General features: G+C 44.3%; 1 protein-coding gene across 3 annotated transcripts in view; it reads left to right on the top strand.

Moving 5' to 3' along the window:
* The window catches only part of LOC134944740 (retinol dehydrogenase 5-like), a 96550-nt gene that overhangs the window by 56818 nt on the left and 12601 nt on the right, over positions 1-27131 (top strand). For 2 of the 3 annotated variants that reach the window (XM_063933570.1, XM_063933572.1), the window contains exons 2-4: positions 17619-17657; positions 18017-18347; positions 24476-24734. In XM_063933570.1, the coding sequence (XP_063789640.1) occupies positions 17619-17657; positions 18017-18347; positions 24476-24734 (629 nt within the window). Of the gene's footprint in view, positions 1-10350; positions 10450-10541; positions 10896-17618; positions 17658-18016; positions 18348-24475; positions 24735-27131 lie in introns of all 3 variants that reach the window. The other variant, XM_063933571.1, reaches the window with a different exon arrangement.

Here is a 27131-nt window from a genome sequence, read left to right as displayed (position 1 = left end):
GGGATATAGGACACTTGGGTTCGCGGGCCACTTCCATGGCGGTCTCGACTAGAAGGACGTTGTGGATTCACCAATGGAATGCTGAGGCTGACTCTGAGAAGTACTGGAGTATCTTCCCTATGAAGGTGAAACCTAGTTTGGGGATGGCTTTGTTAAGTTGATCTCAGCAGATACCACTGGTAAGTCTACCTTCTTGACCTATGTTCCCTCACAACGGTTGGTGACGCCTTATTGTAGGATGCAGTCATTTCGACCGAATGGATACGGTATTCCCTTTCTTTGCAGGTAGAGGAAGGTGAAAAGGTAAGAGGTCAGCAGCCTTTTCAAGTTTGCAGAAGCAGAAATCATCCTCTGTTTCTACCACATCCACAGCATGTCGCTGGGTCTATCTTGCGGGAGCCCACACCAGTGGGACCACGTCTAATACTCTTCAGTCAGTTCTGCAACGGACATGGACCATTGAGTTTAAGAATAGGGTCCCAAGGGGGACATACTGGAGTTTCCAGACGATTCTCCTCACTGATTTTTCAAATAGACCTTACCGATTCTCCTCTGGACGGGGAGGTAGTATGCGACGCCATACAGGAGTTGGGTCAGAATCAGGTCATTGTCCTGCTGTCCCGGTCACACAAAAAAAAAGCTGTTATTCAAGCTTTTTCGTGCTTCTGAGGCCGGACGACTCGGTCAGAACAACCCTAAAAAATTTCTACTTAAGAAGTTGAAATACAAGATGGAATCTCTCAGAGCAGGGATATCCAATCTGTAAAAGGAAAAAGTGGGTCTAGGTACGGTTTCTTCTGCATTAGGCTTACCTGGGTTTGCTATTCAGGATTGTCATTGCCAATTCACCGGAGTGATGGCGGTATGATGGTTTTCCTTCAATAGTAAGAGTCCTTATTATTCTGTACTGGGACGCTCTTCTGAGTACGGCGAGGTAAAGAAACAAGTGGTGCAAAACGTTGTTTCTCCCTGACAGTTCTTCAACAAAGTGGTTGGCTCCTGAACTTGCCAGAATCACTGTTGATCCCAACGAAGCGGTTGTCGGAATTGTGAGTAATGTTAGATACAGAACTGTTGACAGTTTGTTTATTTCAGTGGAAAGAGCTCTGAGGATCCAGAGTCGGATCGGATCTGCAACAGTGTCAATTCCATCAATATGTTCCGTTGATGAAGAAGATGGTTGCGGCCAACGAGGCCATTCAGTGGGCAGGTTAAATGCCAGAGTGGTTTTAGCAGGACCAGTTGGACATGTGGTCCGGGTCTCACCTGCACATGCACCGGAAAATAATCCTATATTCCAGGACCGGAATCTCTCTCCTGTGGTGGCTGCACAGTTCTCACCTCCTAGAGGGACGAAGGTTCGGGATCCAGGATTGGATCCTGGTGTCCATGGATGCAAGTCTCCGAGGTTGGAGAGCAGTCTTTCAGGGGGAAGAGTTTCCGGGGAAGATGGTCATGCCAGGAAGCTTGTCTGCAATAAATATTCTGGAATTGAGGGCTATTTACAATGGCCTTATGCAAGCGGAACACCTTCTTTGCAATCTGCCGTCTTAATTCAGCCGGGCAACTTAACAGCAGTGGCGTACGTAAACCGCCAGGGCGGAACGAAGAGCAGAGCGGCAATGGCAGAAGCCACAAAAGTTTTCCGCTGGGCGGAAAGACATGTAAGCACTCTGTCAGCGGTCTTCATTCCAGGTGTAGACAACTGGGAAGCAGACTTCCTCATGATCTCCATCCAGGAAAGTGGGGTCTTCATCAAGAGGTCTTTGCAGAAGTGACAAGTCATTGGGGAATTCCTCAAATAAACATGCTGGCGTCTCGCCTCAACAAAAACCTTCAGAGATATTGTTCCAGGTCAAGGGACCCTCAAGCGATAGCGGTGGACGCCCTGGTGACACCATGGGTGTTTCAGTCGGTCTATGTGTTCCCTCCACTTCCACTCATTCCGTAGGTGATAAAGATCATAAGAAGAAAAAAGGTTCAGGCGATCCTCATTGTTCCGGACTGGCCAAGGAGGGCTTGGTATCCAGATCTTCAAGAATTGCTCATAGAAGATCCCTGGCCTCTTCCTCTACGAGAGGACCTGTTACAGCAAGGACCGTGCGTGTATCAAGAATTACCGTGGCTGCGTTTGATGGCATGGCGGTTGAACGCCAAATCCTAGCCCGAAAGGGTATTGCCAGTGAAGTCTTTTTCACACTTCTTCAGGCTGGAAAAGAAGTAACGGCAAAGCATTGCCACCGTATTTGGAGAAAATATGTGTCTTGGTGTGAATCCAAGAAGGCTCCTACGGAGGACTTTCAGCTGGGGCATTTGCTCCATTTTTTGCAAGCAGGTGTGGATGCGGGCATAAAGTTAGGCTCCATTAAAGTACAAATTTCAGCCATCTCAATTTTCTTTCAGAAATAATTGGCCTCCCTTCCAGAAGTTCAGACCTTCGTGAAAGGCGTACTGCACATCCAACCTCCCTTTGTGCCCCCATGGTGCATGGGATCTTAATGTGGTGTTGCAGTTCCTGCTATCTCATTGGTTTGAACCTTTACGTAAGGTTGAGTTAAAATTCCTTACTTGGAAAGTAGTCATGTTGTTGGCCTTGGCATCCGCAAGACGGGTATCTGAATTGGCGGCTTTGTCTCTCAAAAGTCCCTATTTAGTCTTCAATGCCTGTAGAGCGGAGTTGAGAACTTTTCAGCAATTTCTGCCGAAAGTGGTTTCATTGTTTCATGTCAACCAGCCTATGGTGGTGCCAGTGGCAACTGACGCCTTGGCGGAATCGATGTGGTCAGAGCTTTGAAAATCTAAGTTGCCAGTACGGCTCAAATTAGGAAAACAGAGGCTCTGTTTGTCCTATGGGCTCCCAACAAGATTGGGGCTCCTGCTTCCAAGCAGACTATTGCACGCTGGTTCTGTAATACGATTCAGCAGGCTCATTCTACGGCTGGATTGCCATTACCGAAATCGGTGAAGCACCATTCTACCAGAAAGGTGGGCTCATCCTGTGCAGCTGCCCGAAGGGTCTCGACATTATGGCTTTGCCGAGCTTCTACTTGGTCAGGATCAAACACCTTTGCGAAGTTTACAAGTTTGATACCCTGGCTGAGGAGGAGGACCTCTTGTTTGGTCAATCGGTGCTGCAGAGTCATTCGCACTCTCCCGCCCGTTCTAGAGCTTTGGTACAAACCCCATGGTTCTTGAAGCATCCCCAGCATCCTCTAGGACGTATGAGAAAATAGGATTTTAATACCTACCGGTAAATCCTTTTTCTCTTAGTCCGTAGAGGATGCTGGGCGCCCGTCCCAGTGCGTACTGTATCTGCAGTTATTGGGTATGTTGTTTACACACATGGTGTGTTGCGTTTAAGTCAGCCTGTAACTGCCGTTATTCATGTCATGACATGCGTTATGCTGTTATTGGTTGTGTTTACACACACAGGTTGTGTTACGCTTTATGTCAGCGTAGTGCTGCATATTCTTCATGCCGTCGGCTGGTTTTCTATTGAATGCCTTGTTCTGCGGCATGCTGGTAAAATGCTCACCGTGGTTTATCAATAAATTCTTTCCTCGAAATGTCCGTCTCCCTGGGCACAGTTACTTAAACTGGAGTCTGTAGGAGGGGCATAGAGGGAGGAGCCAGTTCACACCCATTCAAAGTCTTAAAGTGTGCCCAAGTCTCCTGCGGATCCCGTCTATACCCCATGGTTCTTGAAGCATCCCCTGCATCCTCTATGGACTAAGAGAAAAGGATTTACCGGTAGGTATTAAAATCCTATTTTTTGGAAATAAGTTTTTAAAAGGTTCATTAAAGTTTTTGCACGTTCCATCAGTCCATCAGTCCAACACAGTCCACTTAAATGTGGTCCTCCTGCCAATCGACTGCACCTACCCCGTTAAAATAGGCCAGGTACTCGTCCCTGAATTGTTTTACCCATACACTCGCCCTAGAATGGAGTGGAGGTGGTTCCGCAGAGGGAAACGGTGAAGTCTCCTCTGGGTGTTCTGGGTCTCCTGGCGTTGCTCTGGGCAGTGTCCTATGCTGGGTGGTTTTTCTGCGCAAATAGTTATGCAGGACACAGCACGCAGTCACCACCCAATCTATCTTCTCCAACTGCAAGTTGATAGCCGTTAGGAATATCCGGAAGCGGCAAGACAGGATGCCAAAAGTGTTCTCTACAATTCAGCATGCCCTGGATAGCCTATAATTGTAGATCCGCTTCTCCCTTGTCAGGTGCCTTTCGGGGTACGGCTTCATAATGTTCTCGTGGAGTGCGAATGCCTCATCAGCCATGAAAGCTGCTCGTAGAAGGTGGTATTCTTCAGCAAGCCACCGTCTGATGCACATCCGTTTTTGCCAACGTCAATGAAGATGAATTCATAGTTGGCATTCACCACTGCCATCAGCACGTTACTGAAATACCCTTTACAATTAAAATAAAGGGATCCGCTGTTTGCAGGAGGGGTGATGCGGACGTGTTTGCCATGTATCGCTCGCCCACAGGTGGTGGCAAACTCCTCTGCCACGGCTTGCCATACTGATGCACTTGCAGGGAGCTATAAAAAAAATAGAAATAAAAAATTAAAATGTATTTAAACAGTGTATTTTTTTAAATCTACTACAGAGTGGAAGTGTGGAGATTCCCACCACCCCAGGATGCAGTCTCCAGGATATGGAGGAATCCCAGACCCTTGATCCTACCCCCTGGGGTGGATTGGGATTGAAAACCAGCCTGGGAAATTTATGGAAGCAGCCCTAATAGGGGGTGGGGTCTGTTGAGGGGTTGGAGTCTGTGAAGTTGGCAGGATTACTGCTCAGAAGGCCTGGCTACATGCAGGTATGGAAAAATTTTAGGGGTGTGGCTTCATGGGGAAGAGGCATGGCCACACAATAGTGCCAATTCGCATTACACCACACAGTAGTGTCGCTTATACACAATGCACCAGGTAGAACCTCCTATGCACATTGCGCCAGGTAGAGCATGTTATTGTTATGAACCACAAGCAGTGGTTCATTCCTGTTTGCTTTCCGTTTATGTATTTTGTATTCTAGTTCTGTTCGCATGCCAGGATTTCCATTACACCTGTTTAGAATACTCTTGTTGGCCGCCAGTGGTGAGTGTGTGTAATTGCAGCCTGTTTTCTATGGGTTAATTCTCACCTGCAGGGGTTTGTGCAATTACCTTGTGCCTGGCTTCCAGCCATCCTGATTGGGGCGTGTTCCCTTATTACCTAGCTAGCTATGCAGTTCTGGGCTGGTGATAGACGTCCTGCTAAGATACCTGTATGTTCCTGAATAGAGTCTTGTCCAGTATTGCATCTGTGTCCAGGTCCTGTCTGATACTGGAATCCTGTGTACTCAGCTCTGGCAGAGTCCAGAGTTTCCTGTGAGCTGTTCCTGCCCTGGTGTGTTCCTGTGATCCAGTAGCCCTGAGTCCAGAGTCCTGAGTCCTGGTGTCCGGAGCCTATTAAAGATATCTGTCCGGCTTTCCTGTTATGTGAGCCTGTGACTGCGGCTTTGGGGTTCCCGTCTGTCTGCCTGTGTGCACACCGGTTTCGTGAGTAGCGGCTTTGCCACACCTTACGGCCTTGGCCGTATCTGTCCGTTATATTTGCTTTGGATTTTCTGCAGAGGGTTCTGCGTATGCTGTCATCGCCGGTACACAGTAGTATTGTGTCGGCGTGTGGACAGCATTTCATTTGTTGTAGCTTGTCCAGGCGGCTGTGCCGCACATACTGTTGTTTGAGTTCTGTAGTTGCCCCTAACTCGAGTTTCTGTTTAGTTAGAGGTTCCCCTTGTTATTGCCCCGTCTCCAACTAAGACCGGGAGGCATCGGAGTTGGGCAGACATAATCCGCCCTCCAAACGCGGCTGTCGTGGGCCCAAGCAAACATAGTCTCGCAGGCGTAGACTGACCACGCGGGTGGAACAACGGAGTCAGGGTTCTGTAGGGGTTTGCTGCTGAACTCAATTCCCACTCCAGCATTACGTTCCTGTACTCGGGGCTCATCCGCCCAGTTCCAGGAGTACCAAGTATAGTGAACGTAACAGTTATACATATTGCGCCAGATAGAGCACGTTCTACACTTTGCAACAGGTAAAGCACAATATACACTTTGCGCCAGGCAGAGCACATTATACACATTGCACCAGGTAAAGTACATTATAAACTTTGCGCCAGGCAGAGCACATTATACACATTGGACCAGGCAGAGCACATTATACACATTGGACCAGGCAGAGCACATTATACACATTGCACCAGGTAAAGTACATTATACACTTTGCGCCAGGCAGAGCACATTATACACATTGGACCAGGCAGAGCACATTATACACATTGCACCAGGCAGAGCACATTATACACATTGCACCAGGTAAAGCACATTATACACATTGCACCAGGTAGAGCACATTATACACTTTGCGCCAGGCAGAGCACATTATACACATTGGACCAGGTAAAGATCATTATGAACATTGCACAAGGTGAAGCGCATTTTACACCTTGCTCCAGGTAGAGCATGACACAGACACAGAGATGCTGACAGACAGATGCTGACACACTTATGCTAACAGACAGTGATTTACTGACGCTGACTCACAAACTGATGCTGATGCACTGACGCTGACACACAGACACTGGCACACAGACAGATGCTGAAACATTGTTGCTTGACACACAGATGCTGACACACAGAAGCCTATACACAGACTCTGACACACATGCAGACGCTGACACACTGACGATGACACACACAAACATAACACAGACAGAAGGTCTTTTAGTACGTAAGAATGATCAACACCAATTTCCAACCAGTCCCAGTGTCTTCCTCCAATAAATTCAAAATGGGAATGACATGTAGAAGAGAAATAAATATGACAATAGTGTGACTCCGTGGTTTTACACCTCCTTTAATTCATAGAATCCAAATCCATGGACTCTTACCTGCTGATGGTCTACCAAGATAGTAGACATGAAGGCATTTTGTACAAGGAGCGGTCAAGCCAGTCTCGATATTCACCAGTCATCAATTAAACATTCATATAAAAGAGAAGAAAACTTCCAATAGTGTATTACCAAATTTAATAAAAGATATCCACAAAAGTCTAAAAAGCATATGGTCCGAGTTGACTCTTACCAAGGGTGTTTGTCTACATGCAAGCAGACATAAAGCGCATTATGACAAATCCACAGGCGTCCCTGGAAAGTACAATGTCACAGCATGGTTTTCCAGGGACGCTATTGGAAGTTTTCCAGGGACGCTATTGGACGTTTTCTTTAAAACTGTTATTTAACCATTTTATCTATTTTATAACATATATATCCAAATTGTGATGTCATGCTTTATATTTATATGTGCCATGTTTTATATTTATATGTGCCATGTTAGCAAATCATTGCATAGTTTTTGCCCAGTTGTTTAAAACAAAAAATAAAATAAAATACTTTTTTTCTATAAACAGTTTGAGTAACTAAACAGGTGTGGTGTGTATTTTATTTACCTTTAAATACTGGTCCTGCAGTACCTTGACAATGACCTTGCAGGTGTCAGGGATGATCCGACCCAAAGCTTGGAGGGAGATGAGGGTCCCGAACTTCAGGTCCTCCAGCGACCGCCCTGTAGCCAGGTACCTCAACGCAGCAGTCAGCCTCTCCTCAGCAAGGATGGCCCTCCGCATCTTGGTGTCCTGACACTCGATGTAGGGAGTCACAAAGCCCAGCAACTCCTGGAAGGTATCAACATCCATTCGCAGGTAGTTGCGATAATCTTCAGGGTTATTATCCTTAATCTCGTCATTATATATATATATATACAGGTAGGTACAGTATATATGGTGAGGCAGGGTCCGGCACTAGTCCATAGTCTGAATATAGTAAAACTGCTCAGGTGCCCTTCAGGATATAGATCCAATACAAACATGTTTATCTTGATTCCATTTTGAATCCATGTATACAACATACAGCTACATATTTAAAAGATACTACGGCACTGTTGAATCAGTTGGAGTCACTCGAACATTTGCCAGAGCAATTGACACTGTGTAGTATCAATGTCAGTAGCCTCTATACTTGTATTCCGCACACACAGAGATTAAAGGAGGTGGAGCTATTGATTACTGATAATTGCAGTTATAAAGGGCCACCAATCTCTACCTTTTTGAAATTATTAGAACTAGTATTGACGAGGAACTACTTCATGTATGATACCCAGTTCTACCTACAGGGGACGGGGTGTGCTATGGGCTCCAATGTAGCCCCATCGTACGCCAACACCTTCATGTGTATGGTTGAACATGAGCTCTTCCTTTGTAAACCTGAGATTGTTAAACATCTAAAAATGTATCTTCGGTACATTGACGATCTCTTAGTTATATGGACAGGACCAATGGCCCTTTTACGAGATACAATAGACCGACATAATGCCAGTAACTATGTGGTACAATTAACATATACTATGTCTGATACCTCGATAAATTTTTTGGATGTAAATAATACAAAAACATCTACAGGCTTGGCGACAAGCCTTTATACCAAAGGTACAGATAGGAACACCTTACGTAAGGGACTTCCATATTATCAAATGAAAAGGGTTAGAAGGATCACCAGTGATCCCCAGCAGACTGAGATAGATATGCAGAATATGGTAAAAAAAATTGCAGAGAGGGGCTACCCGCTCAGCTAGCTGTTAGCTATTAAAAGACAAGACAGATCCCAGCAGGCACTGACCTGTTTATTTAAATACAGTGTGCCATGACTTGATAAGCTTTCTTGTACTTAGATTCCACAACTCTATAGCCTTTACTCTTTTGACAATACCCGAGCATTATGTACTTTATTGACTCTGATTCATCTTGTGTCTTCTTTGCTTTTTGTGGTACTGGATGTACAGCCATTCTTATCTGAATCTGGATGGAGCCAAGCCAGTAGTGCAACAGGGGTGCTGAAAGATTACCAGCCGGTGGCTGTCCTCTCTTTATGGGTAGTGGTGCAGGCAGAGGCATATTAACATTCTCCTCTGTTGGGGCCCCCTCCTCCGCAGCCGGTGCACATCAGCGCAATAGAGTCTGAACATTAGAGGGACATAGACTCTATTGCGCATGCACAAATCTCCAGGGAAATGGAGCAGCTGCAATTTTTCTATACATTTCCTTACTGCGCATGCCAAAATCTCCGGAAAAATGGCCGCTGCTCCATTTACCGGAGATTTGTTGAGAGATGCTGCCACCGGCGGGGGACTCTGGAGATGTGAGTATTTAAAAAACTTGTGCAGGGTGTGCAATGTGGTTCCACCAAGACTCTGGGGGCCTGTGTGCACTGCACACACTGCACCCATTATAGATATCCCACTGGGTGCAGGGCTCTAGATCAGCTGACCCACCAGGCAGTGTAGTGGGTCTCTGGAGTTAAGAGGAAGACATCCGTCCTCCACCATGTCACTCATACACAGTAGCAAGATGGAGCTTAACATGTGCAAATAATCTATCAGTGCCCATCTTGGTAAGGAAATTAAGCTTCTCTTGAGAAGCCATTTCATTGGAGACTGCATACTTCACTACTAACAAGGGGGTCATGCAGACCTGATCGCACGCTAGGTTTTTTTGCAGCACTGCGATCAGGTCAGAACTGCGCATGCGTATGCACCACAATGCGCAGGCACGTTGCACGGGTACAAAGCAGATTGTTGCTGAGCGATGGATTTAATGAAGAATCCATTCGCACAGCCGATCGCAAGGAGATTGACAGGAAGAAGGCTTTTGTGGGTGGCAACTGACCGTTTTCTAGGAGTGGTTGGAAAAACGCAGGCGTGTCCAAGCATTTGCAGGGTGGGTGTCTGACGTCAATTCCGGCCACGAACAGGCTGAAGTGATCGGAGCGGCTGAGTAAGTTCTGGGCAACTCAGAAACTGCACAAAACTTTTTGTACCACTCGGCTGCACATGTGATCGCACACTTGCAAAGCTGAAATACACTCCCCTATAGGCAGAAACTATCTGATCGCAGCGCTGCAAAAAATAGCTTGCGAGCAATCAGGTCTGAATTAGGCCCAAATGCGGTTCTGGATAGACTCTCACCGCTCAGCCTCTGCCTGTGTGCTGCTGGGTGGCCTGGAAGCATGACGGAGAGTGTCGCACTGGCAGTACTTGCAGCATCGCCCAGAGGCTGAGGGAGCCTGTCACTCTGGACCTCTAGCAGGTCAGAATCAGGCCCTTGATTTGGCTACCTAGAAAGCATTCACCATTTTATATTCCACTGTAAGACTATAACTGTCCTGTTATTATACAGTATCTGGTAATGAAGTGGATAGTTTACTTATATAATGTGCTTTGTCCTCACCGTACATTCACATAACGAGAGAGGTCAAAAGGCCAGAAATTGACTCAAGCCAGTAATCCCTGAAGAACACAAAGAGATGGAGGTCTTTCTGTCTGTGAAAAGGATTCTTAAAAAGCTGGTGAGTTAATCTGTGAAGATACAAAGCTTGATAATTGCTGGAGTTAATACCTGGGATAACTTTGCATAACAATATTTATAATTAACCCACAGCCCCACCAGCACTGAGTGAGCTGAGATGCATGTGTGATGCGGTCTTCACTAATAAGCTTAAGTGGCTATGTTCCAAAAATAATCAGGACAAGGATATATGATGTGCCAACGTGTGCTCTGTACATGTACAGGATGAATACGGATTATTGGAGATCCAATGAAAGTTTATCTGAATTAAACTGCTAAATGAAAGGATGCTTTCTTTTCCTTTGGAATCAAAGCTTTGGGAGATGGGATTTATTATTATACCTGTGCAAAGAAATGTGTGTACAACTGCAATGCATTGAGCAGGTATCTCTCCCAGTCATCTGGTGCTAGATAATACCGTAGTCCTCCAAGATGCAGCTGAATTATGTAAGTACGTTATCAGTTTTTTACATTGTTTCTATGAATGATTAATACTTTAGCTTTGTATTGGCTTACATTATTTACTGTTTGGATTGTTTGCCTTCTGTGAAATGGGTTTGTAATGTGCGGGTCACGAGCTAAAACAGCAGTCAATAAGCCATTTAGCGATGGACTCTGTTCCTTGTAATACATAGAATACGGATAAAAACACCAGCATCAGTTTATAACACATAAAGCAACAAAACTGCATCAACAATAATGTTACATTTGTGTCTGCACATATACGATAACTTTTGGAATCAGTACTGTATATTCTTTTGTTGTTTACTTACAGTAAATCTCTGTAAAAAAAAAAACAACCTGTATTGAGTATACTATAGAACAGGGGTCAGCAACCTTTTGCTATCAGTGAGTCAGATAAAATGAATGATGATGGTACCAGCAAGAAAACATAAACCATACTTTCATTTATACAACTATGTTATGTGTTTCCAACTACACAACTAGTTTTACTGTACATTCTGTAAAATAAACCACACTTGTAAAAGATGAAATGTAAATACACCAACATCATCGCAGTAAGCACTGAAAATAGGCTGACTCGCTGACCTCTATCTCACCAAGAATAGGACAGATGAGAGTGCGGAAAGTAGTGAGTGCGCCACGAACATGGAGTTGGTGGCAACCAGCAAGACCAATGCAGCAAAGGAGCTTACAGATAAATCAGTCACTTTCGTCTTATTGGGATTGTGTGCTATCTGTAACTGAATACATATTCATATTGCTCTTTTAATTATAAAATGTCAAGGCCTAAATTTAAGTCTGGAACTGAATTATTGGTACTAGTTGCAGGGTCGAAACCAGGATTTTTGTCACCCGGGGCAAGGCAGTAATTCTCCCCATCCCCCACCCCCCAAAACAAAACAAATCCCTGTTAGACTAAATTAATCAGATTTCAAAAAAAGGGGACACTATTGCACAATATTCCCCTACGTGTCCCAAATGCCCTAAGCGTCACATGCCCCCCCTCCGACAGCATGTTCCACTACATGCCCCCGTGTGTCTCCATACATTGCACTTCATCACTGCACTACATTCCCCTATCCGCTGCACTATATCACTATACTACATCCCCTATACACTGCACTACATACCCTATATGCTACAGTACATCCCCTTATATGCTACACCACATCAGTGCACTACATGCCCCTATATGCTGCAATATAATACTACACTACATACCCTATCAGAGGCGGAACTACCGCCAGTGCAAGCAGTGCGTTGCACTGGGGCCTCAAAAAATTTTTGGTTCTTCTCCACAGCACCAGGGTTTACTTACCTGATGAAAAGGCTGCCATGCCTTGAAACGTCGTAAGATACCTGCGTCTTGTTTTGTTTGACACGATGCAACTTTGATGTCACTATGTTTTAAATACAAATAACCTTTTTTGCATAAGTCCATGGAGTGCCGCCTCATTTCCTTCGCTGCTAACACCTGAGCCACAGGTGGGGAAGGACATCTCCTCTGCATTATCATTAGGAGGGCACCCTGGCATTTATTCATTGTTTCTGGAGTGCCGGATGTTTTTTGCTTCATATCTATCTATCTATCTATCTATCTATCTATCTATCTATCTATCTATCTATCTATCTATCTATCTATCTATCATCTACAGTATCTACAATATCTAGCTATCATCTATAATCTACGGTATCTATCTATCTATCTATCTATCTATCTATCTATCTATCTATCTATCTATCTATCTATCTATCTATCTATCTATCGGTCGTAGCTATCTGTCTGTCTGTCTCTCTCTCTCTCCGAGGGGAAGGAGGGGGTGCAGGAACAAACGCCATCTGAAGGTTCCAGCAGTGAAGCTCCAAAAATGTTGTATTTTGGTATCTTGATGAATGTAGGTCCCCATACTAGTGTACACAGTGCATCCGTAAGTGCATGTGAGTTACAGTACATAACAAAATGTGGAAAAAGGGAAGCGCTGTGAGTACTTTCTGGATGCACGGTATAATGACATTGGGCCAGATCAGGGCTGAAAGGTTAGCAGGAGAGATTTTACCTTTAAAATAAATTGCCCTGACAATTTATACAAAGGTAGGTGAAAATGTTAACTCAGAGTATTCATCTGTTATTTTGGGGTATGCCAAGTTAGGGAAGTTTGGCAGGCTTGACATTTGAGTGTCAATACGAACACACAAATTCACATTATGTCACGCAGTGCCCCAGCTCACATTATGCCATGCAGTGCCCCCAGCTCACATTATGCCATGCAGTGCCCCCAGCTCACATTATGCCATGCAGTGCCCCCAGCTCACATTATGCCATGCAGTGTCTCCAGCTTACATTTTGCCACATATCGCCTGCAGCTCACATTATGCCATGCAGTGCCCCCAGCTCACATTATGCCACACAGTGCCCACAGCTCACATAAAGCCACATACTGCCCACAGCTCACATTATGCCATGCAGTGCCCCCAGCTCACATTATGCCATGCAGTGCCCTTAGCTCACATTATGCCATGCAGTGCCCTTAGCTCAAATTATGCCATGCAGTGCCCCCATCTCACATTATGCCATGCAGTGCCCGCAGCTCACATTATACCATGCAGTGCGCCAGCTCACATTATGCCATGCAGTGCCCCAGCTAACATTATGCCACATATTGCCCGCAGCTCACATTATGCCATGCAGTGCCCCATCTCACATTATGCCACGCAGTGCACCCAGATCACATTATGCCATGCAGTGCCCCCAGCTCACATAATGCCACGCAGCGCACCCAGCTCACATTATGCCATGCAGTGCTCCCAGCTCACATTATGCCACATACTGCCCGCAGCTCACATTATGCCATGCAGTGCCCCCACTCACATTATGCCACCCAGTGCCCCCAGTTCACATTATGCCATGCAGTGCACCCAGTTCACATTATAATGCTAGATCTGTCTATATCAGGTTTTGAATTCTCACTCAATAAGCAAAAGGTACAAAATAATAATCATTTGATGTAAAATCTCAGTATTGCTGAAGATATTGATCACAAATGATAACATTTGAAAGCAAAAAAAACTGGTACGGTACACAAATTTTACATTTATGGTTTCATGTACTTGAAACCTTCTTTCAGTATATTCTCTCATTGTTACTTGCCAAAAAAATAAATAAATGTTTGTGCGAGAAAAATAACCAATAACACATAGAAAAATTACTTATAAAATGTGCAATTAAAGCTTAGGGCAGATATCTAGTATGTACTGCATGAGGAGGTCATTGAAAAATCTTGATTTTTATTTTCATACTTTTATATGGCTATCTATCTATTTATCCCACTTTAGTTTTTATTGCATGTTTATATAAAGGCATAAAATAATATATCTTACAATGGTGGTCATTCCGAGTTGTTCGCTCGCTAGCTACTTTTAGCAGAAATGCAAACACAAAGCCGCCGCCCTCTGGGAGTGTATCTTAGCATAGCAGAATTGCTATGAAAGATTAGCAATTCTGCTATTAAGTATTTCCTTGCTGTTTCTGAGTAGCTCCAGATCTACTCCTAGATTGCGATCACCTCAGTCCATTTAGTTCCTGGTTTGACATCACAAACACACCCAGCATCCGGCCAGCCACTCTCCCGTTTCTCCAGCCACTCCTGCGTTTTCTGCTGGCACGCCTGCGTTTTTTAGCACACTCCCGCAAAACGCTCAGTTACCACCCAGAAACACCCACTTCCTGTCAATCATTTTCCGATCAACAGAGCGACTGAAAAGCTTAGTTCACCTGTGAGTAAAATAGCATAGTTTTGTGTAAAATTGCTTAGCGCGTGCGCCCTGCAGTGCATACGCATGCGCAGAACTGCCGGATTTTAGCCTATTAGCAATTCTGCTAAAAATAGCAGCGAGCGAACAACTCGGAATGACCACCAATGTGTCCTTTTATACTGTGACTTATGTCGCAGCAAATAGCCCCTCTTGACGCTCAAGGTTCTGTGCGACTTGATGCACTGAGCATCTTTTTTGTTCAAAATGTGCGTCACACACTAGACTACATGCAAACGGTACAATATCGCTCACAATATCCCTTGAACTCCCTGGAACTACCGGCCATATGACATTGGGGGTTAGCAAACCAAAAAAGTTAACAATTGGGCAAATCTATGTGCAGTGCAGGTGGGGCACATGTAAAATGTGCAGAGAGAGTTAGATTTGGGTGGGTTATATTGTTTCTGTGTAGGGTAAATGGCTGCTTTATTTTTGCACTGCAATTTAGAATTCAGTTTGAACACACCTCACCCAAATTTAAGCCACCCGATGGTGGGTGGTACAGCCGGAGGCTTCTGCATGTAATAGACGCCTCCTACTGCATTATCAAACAACGCTATCACTACTGCTACCAAGGAAGCAGCAGTTAGAGCACCTTCAACCGCACCTGAATGACCCTCACTGAGCGATTTTACAAACGATATACATGAGTTGTCCGACACTAACAAATTGTTGGATTTCAGCCATATTGTTTGGCATTGGCAGCGTACACAGTGCGCGATTCACCCCTAGTCATTAGTGAAATTTTCTAAATTGAGCTGCATGTACAGACGACAGAGGAACCACCACATCGCTAGCGATAAAGGGGCTGATTCAAACCTGATCGCTGCTGTGCATTTTTGCACAGCAGCCGATCAGGTCTGAACTGCGCATGTGCAGTCGCTGCAGTGCGCCGGCGCATGCCAGACAGCCGATGGCTTTCTCAGTCCTGTGATTGCCTCTGCCTGATTGACAGGCAGAGGCGTTCGCTGGGTGGAACTGTTGGGGGGGGTGGGCCGCATCGGCTGCGTGACGTCACACGCAGCCGCTGCGACCCTCACAGCAAGGAGTAGCTACTCTTCCAGTACAAAAGAATTGCCGCTGTGCAATGCTTTTGTACTTGTGCGACGGGGGCATGGCCTGACATACGGGGAGGACTAGCCCTGTGCTGGGCGCCCCCCCTCCCGCATGTCAGGAAAGGGAAGCTGATCGTAGATTTGCTAAAGTTAGCACATCTACGATCAGGTCTGATTTAGGCCCATAGTGCGTACACACTAAATGATTTAAGAATTTTTCGTAATAAATGGTCTTCATCTGAAAATTTGTTTAAAATTTCGTCTTGCGTGTACCCAGCTTTACTCATTATCAAGCCCTTGATAACATTATTGGCTAATGTGTATATATTGGTTAATGTGGAGCCAAGTTTAATTAGAAAGATTAGAAAGATGTGGTCACTAGTCCAGGTGTTTGAGCCTTTGCAGCTTCCCCTTTAATGCATTAAGGGCCTTATTCAGGTTTGTAATCAAACCAAAAAAGCACACAACTGGGCAATCCCATGTTGAACTGCAGGTGGGGCAGATGTAACGTGCAGAGAGAGTTAGATTTGGGTGGGGTGTGTTCAAACTGAAATCTAAATTGCAGTGTAAAAATAAAGCAGCCAGAAACAAATTCAATATAATCCACCCAAATCTAAATCTCTCTGCACATGTTACATCTGCCCCATCTGCAGTGCATCATGGTTTTGCCCAGTTGCTAGCTTTTTTTGTTTGCTTCCACATCTGAATAAACCCCTGAGTGCTCTCTTATTCCTACTGATGCACTTCCATATTCCTATACCTTGTAGCGTCTGTCACGTCTTATATGTTTAAGTGATTACTGCTTATGTATTACCGGATTATAGTGTAGCTAATTCCCTCAGATTTGCTGGAGAAATTGCTCTGTATTTGCATTGTATCTGTACATTTCTTCTACCTTCCTCTACTGCAGTATTAGGCACCCTGTAGCTCTGGAGCTGTGGAGAAACAAGACATGCCAGGGTGCCCTGCTGTCACTCATACACCAGTTACAGCTAGTGATATATATATATTTCGTTGTTTGCTGTATGTTCAGTTTGTCACTATATTTTACATTTGTGATACTATTTTTTCTTCATTTTCCAGAAAGCTTTTTTTTTTTTGTACCTGTTTAGCATAATTGAATCCGACTTTTGAGTCAGAGCCCTTTCTTCATGTAATAATAGTATATAAATACTTGGTGTTTGACTGACTGTGCTGTGAGGGAGCATGCTAACCAGATGGTTGTTCTATAGCCTCTCTGGTCACGTATGTCATGTGACTTTGGTCACCATGGTAGTATCATGACCCTTAGCAAATTGTAAATAATCAGTTTGAGGAAAAAAAGGAAGGAAAAAGGAACACCAGCAAAGTAAGTTATGGGAATGAGAAATAGCCCTCTTCTTCTACCTGGCCGGTCTAGCTGTTCCATGTAGCCATGTTGCCAGAAGCTCCTTGGTTTAGCAGCTACACAGGAAGTGTGTAACCAATCACAAGCCATAATCTCTTACATCGTTACTTGTGATTGATCCTCCTGCTTATACCCCTTTCCCATTAGCGACCTTGCACAGGGTTGCGGGAAGATACCCAGGGAAATGGCATCATGGAACAGCCCTCATGGCTCCAGCCAGGAAAAGCAGCTGCATAAGATTACTAAAACATGATGTTTGATGGAATTTGTCCCTTTGGAACACAGCACGTTTTAAAATAAAATGGATATCGGGCACTATAAGGCTTTACTTTGAAGAATTGCAGAAACATACTGTAAATTAGCTGTGTTCATTTTTTCATTACTCATTAACATGTGTTTATCTTACAACAGCTTTAATAATTCACTGTTTTTGTTCTTTGCTTTCTTCAGGGTGAGGAAGAGGAAGATTACCTGGACAGATTTATAGAGGTAATCACCTGTCGGTGCTACTACAAATACAGCATACAGTATTCCCTAAATCAGAGGTTCTCAAACTCGGTCCTCAGGACCCCACACAGTGCATGTTTTGCATGTCTCCGCACAGAATCACAAGTGAAATAATTAGCTCCACCTGTGGACCTTTTAAAATGTGTCAGTGAGTAATTAATACACCTGTGCACCTGCTGGGTTACCTGCAAAACATGCACTGTGTGGGGTCCTGAGGACCGAGTTAGAGAACCACTGCCCTAAATAATCACCTTCATTAAAACTCAAATCATCCATTGTATTTTGTTAATGTTCCTGTATGCTTGAATAAAATAGTTGAATTTTCAATTCATTTCTTATAGCTCTGGCTTGTTCATCCAGCATTATTGGGAACGCTGACCTCCGTTGTCTTCCTATTAGTTTGCTGGATCATTAGAGACAGTCTGAAAGTCAGCGATATTCGTGGAAAACACGTGTTCATCACCGGGTGCGACTCTGGCTTTGGAAACTTACTGGCCCAAAGACTTCACAGAAAAGGATTTACTATCATCGCAGCCTGTCTAACAGAGAAAGGGAGAGAAGACTTAAAAGTCTGTACTTCTCCTGACCTGAAAACGGTCATATTAAATGTAACAAATCCTCGCAGTATTGATGATGCAGTTAAATATGTTGCAGAGGAGACTGGAAATAAAGGTAAAATGTTTTACTAATATACAATTTATATTGCAATAGATTTGCTTAATTGATTGACAGTTTCCAGTTAGTGATGCTTTTGTCAAGGGTGTAGCTACCATAGGTGCAGGCAGTGCAGCTGCTATGGGGCCCAGAGCTGAGAGGGGCCACCTTCCCTGTCACAGTTACATGTGTTATATGCATTTTTCAGCATTGGGTGATACATAGGGGCCCTTACACACTTTAGCCTTGGTGCTTAGATTATATCTAGTTATGCCGCTGGAAATGCTCTTTGTATTGCTGCATAAAATGATCTGGAAGGCATTATAATGTTACATAATATGAAGCGAAGCGCTGTAATGTGGCATAATATGACCTGGGGGTATGTGTTGCATAATGTGTACTGGCAGCCCTAAAATATTACATAATATGATCTAGGGGCACTGTGATGGTTCATAAAAGAAACTAGGGCACTACTATTGGGCATAACATCTCTACTATGGTTCAAAAAATGAACTAGGGCACTATTTTGGGGCACAAATTAACAACTCCTGCGGAGCGGTGTTTCGTTAGAAGCATTGAGACGGGGGCTCCTTCAAAATGTTGCTATGGGGCCCACAAATTTCTGGTTTACGCCTCTGGCTTTTGTACAATAAGTAGCAGAATAAAAATCAAGCCGCAGGGAATAATCAGATATAGGGGTCTATTTACTAAGCCTTGGACAGAGATAAAGTGGACTGAGATAAGGTACCATCAGTCTGCAGGCATCTGCAGGCATGCTGGCTTGCAAAGCATCTCCACTGTCTGGAAAAGTTGAGCTGGCCTATTTTTTGCTGCCTTGATCTCATTTGACAGGAGCTGTGATTTCTTATGGGTAATTGTCGATAGATATTCTTCATTATGCTTTATAAGTTTTATTTTGTCATCCACTAGGTTAGTCTTCTTCCATCATCTTTGCAGTCTATGCCCCCTTTTCTTGAGCTCACTAACACTGTTGTCGAACCAGGGAGCTCGATGTTGCGGTTTACAGAGTCTTTTACGCACAGGGGCGATAATATCAATTGCAGCAATAACATCCCTATTATAATAATGGACTAGGGAGCATGGATCTTCAGAGGCACCCAGTATAGCAGAGAGAACCTGATTTGTTGCAAGAGCATGGGGAGTCATACCCTTCCTTGGACGATACCTGGTCAACTCCACGGGCAAAGATCTTATTTCAGGGGTTACAACTGAGAACCAAAGGGAGTGGTGGTCTGACCAAATGACTGGGTTTATTTTTAGGTCAGTGACTTCTAATCCAATCTGAAAGACAAGATTGAGAGTGTGACCACTTTTATGTGTGGCAGAGGGAATGACCTGTGTGAAGCCAACACTATTCATTGTGCACAGGAGGTTTTAGCCAAGGCGTGAGAGCTCATAATCCACCCATGCATGGAAATCACAGAGGATGAGCCATCTTTGATGTACCAGAACCAGGCCAGCAACAGTTTCTGCAATTTCTTGTAGAAATATCTTTCCATCTCTAGGGGGCCGATAAATGAGAAGTACTCTGAAACCTAATGCTGTTGAACTCCAGGCAGCAATGCACTCGAATGAGCAAGTAATTTCCATAGGGTGGACCCTAAGTTTAAATTCTTTTTTGAAGCAGATAGCCACCCTGCCACCCCTGTGGTCCAGTCTTGTGTTGTGGATGACAGAGTAGTTTGTTGGGACCACAGCCTCCAATATAGGTGCTGCATTTTCATCTAGCCAGGTCTCTGTAATACAGGCTAGATCTGCAGATTCAATAAGGTCAGCAATTGTTGCAGTCTTGTTTCTTATAGATCTGGCATTACAAAGGACTGACCTGATTGGGCATACCAGAGGGCCTTCAGTTTTCTTTATGTTGAGTATAGGAGCTCTGGGTATGGGAGTCACAAAGCGAGAATTGACAGTTCTGTTCTTCCAAGCACAGGACCGACTTTTGGGTATCACTTCTATTTGATTGTCCTTTGAAGCTGGGGGTGAGCAGGTGGGCAAAGGACTTAGGGGGTAATTGGCTGGTTCTTCATCTCCATCCACTTTATCTATTTTCAAGGCTTAGTAAATAGACCCCATAGTGTACTATCCTGTCTGCGCTCTCTGAATATATAATATACTGTATAATGAACACATTGAACTTTGTGTATTGAAAATTATTCTGTCCCTTACCTAATCTAAAAATGCCCCAGTATTAATTGCTATGTTATTCTTCAGAGTTATGATATATATATATATCCATGGTTGGCGGTTGGTTGCTGTTTCTCCTCAATACTGGTGAACTTGCTCCAATACTCCACAGAGCAGGGGACAATGGATTGTGGAATAGTGTCCCACAGTCCTTTACTGTCTTGTGTACATAACTGTGATCACTGGCCCCCTATCAGGCATATTCAATTCTGTGAGAGATTTTTGGTATTAAATTGGGTGTGGGGTTTTTCTCTGTTTATTTTTTTTTTGGGTGGCGGCATTCAATTTTTTTTCCAGCACCTCCTGAGCACATTTTTCCTAAAATCTATATTTTTTTTAAAAATTATCGGCACTTGTCTTAGAAACCCTAATACACCCCTCCACACCCCACACCCTCACTGGCGTATTTATAATGGGTGCAGTGTGGCAGTGCACATATCTGAGATCATGTGAGTGTGTGAGACCCCTGTGATCCACTGTCAGAGGTGTGTGTGTGTGTGTGTGTGTGTGTGTGTGTGTGTGTGACCCCCGGTGTGTATGTGTGTCTGTGACCCCCGTGTGTCCAATGTCAGCACTGAGGAGGACTACATCTCCCGTAGGTACCCTCCTTCTCCCAGCATTCTCCTCTGCAGTGGAATGACAATTCATAATGGAGGTGAGGCCAATTGGGAGTCCAAGAGACCACAGGAGCAACCGGAACACAACCAGTTTTCCGTGCCACATTTTATTTGCCCCTGCAGAATTTGGCCCTCAAAAAAATTTGCGTTCCTGTTATTTAAATTGAATTCCACAGGTATAGGCACCGTGCATATCTGCAGAGATTCACAATTGGCCAGTAGATTAATTATATTTCTTTGGTTAAAATCCTGCGGCTAATTGAATATTCCTGTTTATTTTTGAAGCATTACATACACCTCACTTTTTATCAAGCAGACTAAAATTTGTTAAGTGTTAATTATGCCCCCTCCATGTGCCGGCCACACTTGCTCTAAAATCAAGCAAGTGACTGTGAAACCCCCTTCTTGACATTCTGTCCCATTCACAAAATTAAAGTTGATAGTTACAAAATCTGAGTGTTGCCATGAGTATAAGCCCCTTTACTAACTTGTTTAATTGTCACTGGGAAGATGGCACCGCTGGCCGAGGAGGAGGGACCAGCTTCCAATCAAGCAAGGTAGAAGGTGGGTGCCCACCCTTGAATAAATGGCACCCCCTGTGGAGCACCCGAGGCAGCAATTCTTTCAGGGGTGTAGACACGCCCCCTATTTAGGTTATGTCCCATACACGTGGTTCTCCCCTGGTTAATATATACAGTAGTTCCCTGCATACATCCTGTCCCCACTGCCATGTCATGTCTATGTCAGGGATAGATGTTAGACAGTGTATTTAACCAATGAAATACATTAGGCAGGCAAAATTTACTTTTTTAATCTTTTGAAATTAGAGAAGGAACAGTATATATTCGTGTCCATTATGAATGTATTTCTATAATTGTATGTAGTATAGTGCTGTTATTTTAATAATAATATTTGAAGATGATCATGTAGTTTCTGAAGACCGCACACACACAGTCTACCACACTACACCTGGGCTTTGAAAATATAGATAACATTGATATAAATTTAATATATAGTCATATTTACAATGAGTGTAGGCACAGCAAGAATACTCTGAGTCCCAGAGTATACTTAATTAGTGAAGGCAAGTGGGTCCCCCTTCTCTCCGGCACCATCTACCAAGTGAGAGCTTTGCCACACAGTGAAAGCAAAGACTCTGGCACTGTGCTGGAGCCTTTACTGTCTTGTATACATACTGTATGCCATCTCTCAGAATATCACTGGGAAGAGAGGGAAACCACTTTGCAATATAAGGTATGATGTGAAACAGTTGGAGGGCTATTGCTCAGAGGAGGGGCCTGCTGCACATAGGCCCCTTTGAAAATTAATATATCCCTAATGTACTAAATATATATATATATATACACCCATAACATTAAAACCACCTCACAAATATTGTTCCCATCGTGCCGGCAAAACAGCTCTGACCCGTTGAGGCATGGATTTTGGCATCTTGACGTTGGCAGCAGATCCTTTAAGTCCTGCAAGTTGCAAGGTGGGGCCTCCATTGCTCGTACTAGTTTTAGTATGTGGGGAATATGTAGGCCAAGTCATCGCCTCAAACTCTTTGTCATGGACCTCAAACCATTCCTGAACAACTTTTGCAGTGTGGCAGGCAAATAATGTTGCCATGAAGTGGTGTACTTGGTCTGCAACAATGTTTAGGTAGGTGGCAAGTGTCAAAGTAACATCCATCTGAATACTAGGACCTAAGGTTTCCCAGTAGAACTCTGCCCAGAGCGTCTCACTTCCACTGGCGGCTTGTTCTCTACCCATACTGCATCCTAGTGCCATGTCTTCCCCAGGTAAAGTCGCAGATGAATGCAGCCATTCGCAGGATGTTACAGAAAACGTGATTAGGACCAGGCCACCTTCTTCCATTGCTCTATATGCCAGGTCTGATGCTCACATGTATATTTGTAGGTGCTTTGGCGGTGGACAGGTGTTAGTATGGGCACTCTGACTGGTCTGCTACTTTGCAGCTCCATACAACTGATGCACGGTATGTTCCAACACCATTCTATCATAGTCAGCATTAACTATTTACGCAGTTTGTGCTATAGTATCTCTTCACTGGGATAGGACCAGATGGGCTAACCTTCCCTCTCTGCATGTAGCAATAAGCCTTTGGCTGCCTATGACCTGTCGCTGGTTCACTGTTTGTCCTTGTTTGAACCACTTTTGGTAGGTACAGTCCTAACCACTGAATGCCGGAAGCCAGTGCATTTCTAGGGCTGGACCAGCCTTGCAATCGCACAGGGCGCTGGCCAGCAGCCATTGTGTGCACACTGGTGTAGTATTCTACGTGACCTGGCCGGCCGCATAGAATACTGTGAAAATGTCCTTCCCAAAATGGCTGCCGCCTGAGAGTAGATAGTTTTTAAGGATGCTAGAGGAGGAGGCGGACATTTGGAAGGGACATTTAAGACAGAGCCTGGAGTGAAGAGGCAGAAAACAGTACAACAGTATTGGCAGCGGCAGCAGAGGGAGCAAACCAGCAGCATGAAACAACCCCTTGAGATCGAGCAGGTACAGTGCCAAACTATAGAAGATGAAATTGTGTGTGTTTTTAATATATGCTTATTAAATGCCTTTTATATAATTTTGTTTATATCCTTGGCTCGTTTTATATTATTGATGTATATGTTTTTTTTTTTTTATCCCATGAGTACTGCTACTGTCCAATTTTGACAGCGCAAAACTAACTGAGGCATGGTGCTAGGGGTATTAATGTGTGAGACATAATAAGGTGCATTGAGCATTACTGTGTGGGGCATAATTTGGTGCTAGGGGCATTACTGTGTGGGACATAATATGGTGTTAGGGGCACCCCCCCCCCATAACTATGATGGGGAGGGTGGGGCACAAGGCATCACCATTTGTCCCCTGTCAAAGTCGCTCAGATCTTTGCTCTTGCCCATTTTTTTGCTTACAAGACAACTGACCGATATATACCACCCTTTGACAGGTGCCATTGTAACAAGATAATCAATGTTATTTCCTTCATCTGTCAGTGGTTTTAATACTAGTATAGCTGATGGTTTTTTTCAGCTCCAAAACTTTCTCCACTACCAAATGTCATCATTAGTTTGCTAGGATTGGCAAGCTTCACAAGAACATTAGCACGCATGTCACCAGTTGCACGACCACCACTGAATGTATTATTGCTGGCTTAGTATGCTTTAGTTTTCTGAGATCTTGTTATGTTCTATTTATAGGGTTTAGTTTACATGGCAGCATCTTTTTGAATCACGTAAATTTGAGTCATTTTTTTATCAGAAGCATGTTGATTTAATTTATGTTATTGATGTTACATTTAAGGTTTGTATGGCTTGGTTAATAATGCTGGAAGAGCCACTCCAATTGGACCGACTGACTGGTTGGACATGGAAGACTTCCACCGAGTTCTTGATGTAAACCTTATTGGACTTATTGAAGTCACTTTGAAGTTTCTACCACTGTTAAAAAAAGCCCAAGGAAGAATTGTGAATGTAGCCAGTGTTATGGGAAGATTGGCTTTTGGGGGAGGCGGCTACTGCTTATCGAAATGTGGTGTGGAATCCTTCTCAGACAGTTTGAGGTAAGTAATGCATCTGCGTAGGTGTCCTAGCTTTAGTTATTGAATAGTGTGCTCTCTATGGTAATGTAAGCTTCTTTTTATGCTTCTGTATTTTGTGATCATCAGCCATGGTAGGACCTCACTCCAGTTCAAAAAAGGCATATTGTTCATAAATATATTTATGTGATATATGTAAATCCTGTTATCGGTGAGCTACTTACACTACCTTGTACTGCTGCTTACAGAGAGGAGAGCCGATTTAGAGCTGGAGGTAAATCAGTGGTAGTTTAAAAGAGCTATGTACAGAAAATACAGTTTTTGCTCATAGAAAGAGACATACAGTACATATCTTGAGATGCGTCCGCCTCAGCATCTGGGGTGCTGCAAGTCATCATCATGAGCGATTGCTTGCAAGTATCCTATAGTAGGTGCAGTTCTGCTTACGTGTTCACCATTACTGATCTTTGCCTGCTGATAACACCCTTCCCACATCTGTTCTGCCTATCCAGTATGTAAAGATGCAATACATGTGTGTATCACTCTGCATTGCCTGTATTAGCTAAGCATTTTGGAACTTTATACTTAATGTGCCCATAGATAACTATTGGAACAGCTCCTGCAAGGGCTGGTGGTCGGAAAGCAGTAGATATCTCCATTATCTCCTGCTTTCTATCTTGGTACATATTAGGGGACCTTCACCTCCCCCTTAGTGCCTAACCCTAACCTCTCCCCTTAGTGCCAAAACCTAACCCCCCTTTCCGCAACCTAACCATCCCCCTTAGTGCCTAAACATAACCCCGTGCACCCGGTGGTGCCTATCCCTAACCTCCCCTCCCTGCTGCCTAACCCTTACCACCCCCCGGGTATTGCCTTCCCCCCCCCTTCCCCCAGCCAAATCCTAACCCTCCCAGCTATACTTACCTTCGGGATCCCAGCTGTCAGTATCCTGGCGTCGGGATGCTGAGCTAGCGGGTCATTCCAACCCGTTTGCACGCTGCGGTTCATCGGAGCGGTGCGAATGGGTCGGACCAACGCATGCATGGCGGCCACACTGCGCAGGCGCGTCGCTGCTCGGCGAAGGCCATCACCGGGGTAGCGATGCCGCGTACAAAGAAAGCGGTTGCAGCAGCGACCGGAAGAAGATTGACAGGAGGAAGGCGTTCCGGGGCGCCAACTCACAGTTTTCCGGGCATGGAGATCCGAACGCAGGCGTGTCCAGGCATTTGGAGGGCGGATGCCTGATGTCAATTCCGGGACCTTCATCGCTGGATCCATCGCACAGGGTAAGTAACTGCAGGACTAGTCTTGTTTTACACAAAACTTTTTTAGCATAGTAGGGCTGCACAAGCGATCGCAGCCCAGCTATGCTAAAATACACTCCCCCATAGGCGGCGTCTAGTTGATCGCACCAGCAGCAAAAAGTTGCTATGTGCAATCAACTTGGAATGACCCCCCTAGTCGGGATTCTATTGTTGGTATTTCGGCTGCCGGGATCCTGAACACATACCCATATTTGTCTTACCTAGTTCTGCCCTTAACATTTTTAAACAGCTTTTTCTGCATGTCTTAGGGGTAGAATTAGCTTGCTTACACTGGGGAAGTGATAAGAGTGTAGAATTGGACCAGTGGAGAAGTTGCCCATAGCAACCAGTTAGCTTTGAGGTAGTGTTTATCAAGTACAGACAGTGTAATAGTTAGCATTACTGCATCACAGTACCGAGGTCATGGGTTCGATTCCCACCATGGCCCTAACTGTGCGGAGTTTGTAAATTCTTCTCATACTTGTGTGGGTTTCCTCCAGGTACTTGTACATGTGATAGAGAATATAGATTGTAAGCTCCACTGGGGCAGGGAATGATGTGAATGGACAAATATTATCTGTAAAGCGCTGCAGAATATGTGTGCTCTATATAAATAACTGGTAATAAATAAATGAATAAATAAATAATCCAGTACAGTCTATAAAATTATAGGTGTAAGCTCTCCACTGGCCCACTTCTCCACTCTTCTCACAGTTTCATACATCTCCCCTATGTTTCTTAGGGTAGATGTATCAAAGCTTGGAGAGAGAGAAAGCGGAGAGAGATAAAGTACCAACCAATCAACTTCTAACTGGCACGTTACAGGCTGTGTTTAAAAAAATGTCAGGAGCTGGTTGGTTCGTAGGTTATCTCCATCCACTTTATCACTCTCCAAGGGTTTTCTCTCTCTCCATTTTATCTCTCCATGCTTTGATACATTTCCCCCTTAGAGCGGCAGATGGTAGATTAGAACAATTTAATGCTTATTTCTCACAGATAATTGTTGCCTCATTTAAAGTCTGCTTAAAAAATACTGGTCTGTTCTAATAGAGATGACTGCACCTCGCCTCTCATTTAGTTCTATAGAAAAGTCCTTCATTCGTTTACTAATTTGTGT

Source organism: Pseudophryne corroboree, chromosome 7 (genome assembly GCF_028390025.1).
Source record: "Pseudophryne corroboree isolate aPseCor3 chromosome 7, aPseCor3.hap2, whole genome shotgun sequence".
NCBI lineage: Eukaryota > Metazoa > Chordata > Amphibia > Anura > Myobatrachidae > Pseudophryne > Pseudophryne corroboree.
Note: the sequence above shows the minus strand (reverse complement) of the source record. Positions and strands in the feature narration are given on the sequence as shown.